The sequence below is a fragment of the Cherax quadricarinatus genome, chromosome 37, assembly GCF_038502225.1.
Source record: "Cherax quadricarinatus isolate ZL_2023a chromosome 37, ASM3850222v1, whole genome shotgun sequence".
Taxonomy (NCBI): Eukaryota; Metazoa; Arthropoda; class Malacostraca; order Decapoda; family Parastacidae; genus Cherax; species Cherax quadricarinatus.
Window position 1 is genome coordinate 17536656 of NC_091328.1, and position 2074 is coordinate 17538729.

General features: G+C 31.6%; 1 protein-coding gene across 3 annotated transcripts in view; it reads left to right on the forward strand.

Moving 5' to 3' along the window:
- The window catches only part of LOC128703977 (uncharacterized), a 41023-nt gene extending 39555 nt beyond the window's left edge, over window positions 1-1468 (forward strand). For all 3 annotated transcript variants that reach the window (XM_070091921.1, XM_070091923.1, XM_070091922.1), the window contains one exon: window positions 1-1468. This exon is cut by the window's left edge and continues 63 nt beyond it. In XM_070091921.1, the coding sequence (XP_069948022.1) occupies window positions 1-171 (171 nt within the window). In that variant the 3' untranslated portion in view covers window positions 172-1468.
- Window positions 1469-2074: the final 606 nt, after the last annotated feature.

Below are 2074 nucleotides of genomic sequence, written 5' to 3' on the forward strand. Positions count from 1 at the left end.
GCATCAGTTTTGTGGCATCGAGCTCAGGTTATAGGCATCTTTGCAGGCTTTGGTCTGCTTCTTATGGTGGCATCTCCACTTCTTCTCTTTGTTGGGCCATGCTTTCTGTGCTGTAAATGCAAGCCCTGTTCCAAGCAAGAGATTGAGGAGGATAGCTTATATGCCATCTAAACAGAGATGGAGTAGTGTTCTAAACCAAAGAAAAGAGTGTTCTAGGGATTCCAGTGATGTCCTACGAGTTAGACAATAAAGCTCAAAATATCTTCAGCTGTACATTAAACAATCCTTGGCGAATGCACAGACACTGACTGCATTTAAAAATGCACCTGCATGACTAGAAGAGAAAGAAAAACAGAAATGAATAAGCTATGAAAACCATATAAATAGTATAATGCTTTGACATCATTAAAGATATGAGAATAAGGACTTTTCAGTGGCTATATGGATGAATTGGATCCCAAGTGTCACAGTAAGATAAAGCTGTTATATTTTCTGTATACAATAATTAGAAAATTAAGCTTCAGTTGTATATATTTTCTTGTCAGGGACTTAAGAAGCTCATCTGCTTCTGAAAAGAATCTCATGTTGAGTGTTAATATGTAATGTGCCTGATGAATATAGATCCATGATGTATTGGATAACTTTTCAAGTTGTATGGGATGTGTATGATGTGAAAAACCTTATATATCTGATAATTCTGTGAATTGATCAGTGCTCAGTTGGGCTGTTATTTAAAAGGGGTATTGATGACTTAAAATGTTAGTGATTTGTGTGTAGTAACGGCTGAATTGGTATGTACAGTATATGAACAGTATATAAGGATGTCGATATTAATGCACACAGTACAGTACTGCATTAAGATGTACAGATAATCAAACAAAAATGTAATAAATTTCAAGTTGAATCTGTTTTCAGATTCTTATTTAAAATGCTTTAAAATTCTCCTCTGAGGGTTGATAAAGCAGGTAGTGTTCTATATATACTTCACAATTACTTCAGAACTCCAGTAAATCTTATGCACAAATTGCTTATTAGCTTCTACATGTGGGCTTTTGTATATCTGATGGCACAACTTAAATTTGTATATTATTTGTCATTCCACTTGTATAATTTTTTGTGGGAAACAAACCACTAGAAGCTATATTTCCCTGTGGTATTCCAATATTAACGCACAATATGGTGAAAATTGCTGTGATGCTTTGTAGCCTTCATCACTCTTTAACATTATCAAACACAAGAAAACAGTGGTGTAGCTAAACTGTGCACTTGTTTGCCTTGTACAAGTAAAGAGAAGTGTATGGTAAAGTAAAAATGTCTTGCTGTTGGGAATGGGGTATGAATGGTTGAAAATACTGGTTTTCATGAAGTACTCTAAAGACAAACGTTATTTGGAGAAGTAAATGTTAAGCTTATTTAAGGAAAAATTTAATGCAAGTGAAAAACTTTAAAATAAATTTAACTTATTGCACATTTTATTTCTTTTACAAGATACAAAATTTGTAATAGATTTTGGTTCTTAAATTATTAGAGATTGGTTAAATTATGTAATAGTGTATATACAAATTAATTTGCATATATTTTTTATTCATCTCATTTCTGAATTGCTTTTTTTTTGTGTTGTGAATTTCTATACATTTTGTTTTCAGTACTACGTGTGTTTCTTCGATTTTTTTAAAGGTTTTATTTATGTGCCATCTTAATTGCATTTCAAGTGTACATTTCAGTGAACTTGAAAGCCAGGTATGCATAACTTTAAATTAAGGGAAAAAATCATAATTCATTAGTTCAGCATTTGATTAAACACACTACTGAAGGAACAAGTTTAATTGAAGGTACGTAATGTGATTATCATTAAGCAAAGCTATTAATCCTGAAATGAAATTTTAAAATGTATATATATATACACACACACATGCATTCATACAATATTCAAAGTTTTTCATTTTTTAAGTTTGGGTCAACAATGTGTTTGATCCTCACATTACTACATATCAAAACTTGAGTGTGACTGCAATTTATGCTCTTGAGAGTAAAGCTGTAATACATTTTATGGCTGTAAAATATATATATAGAA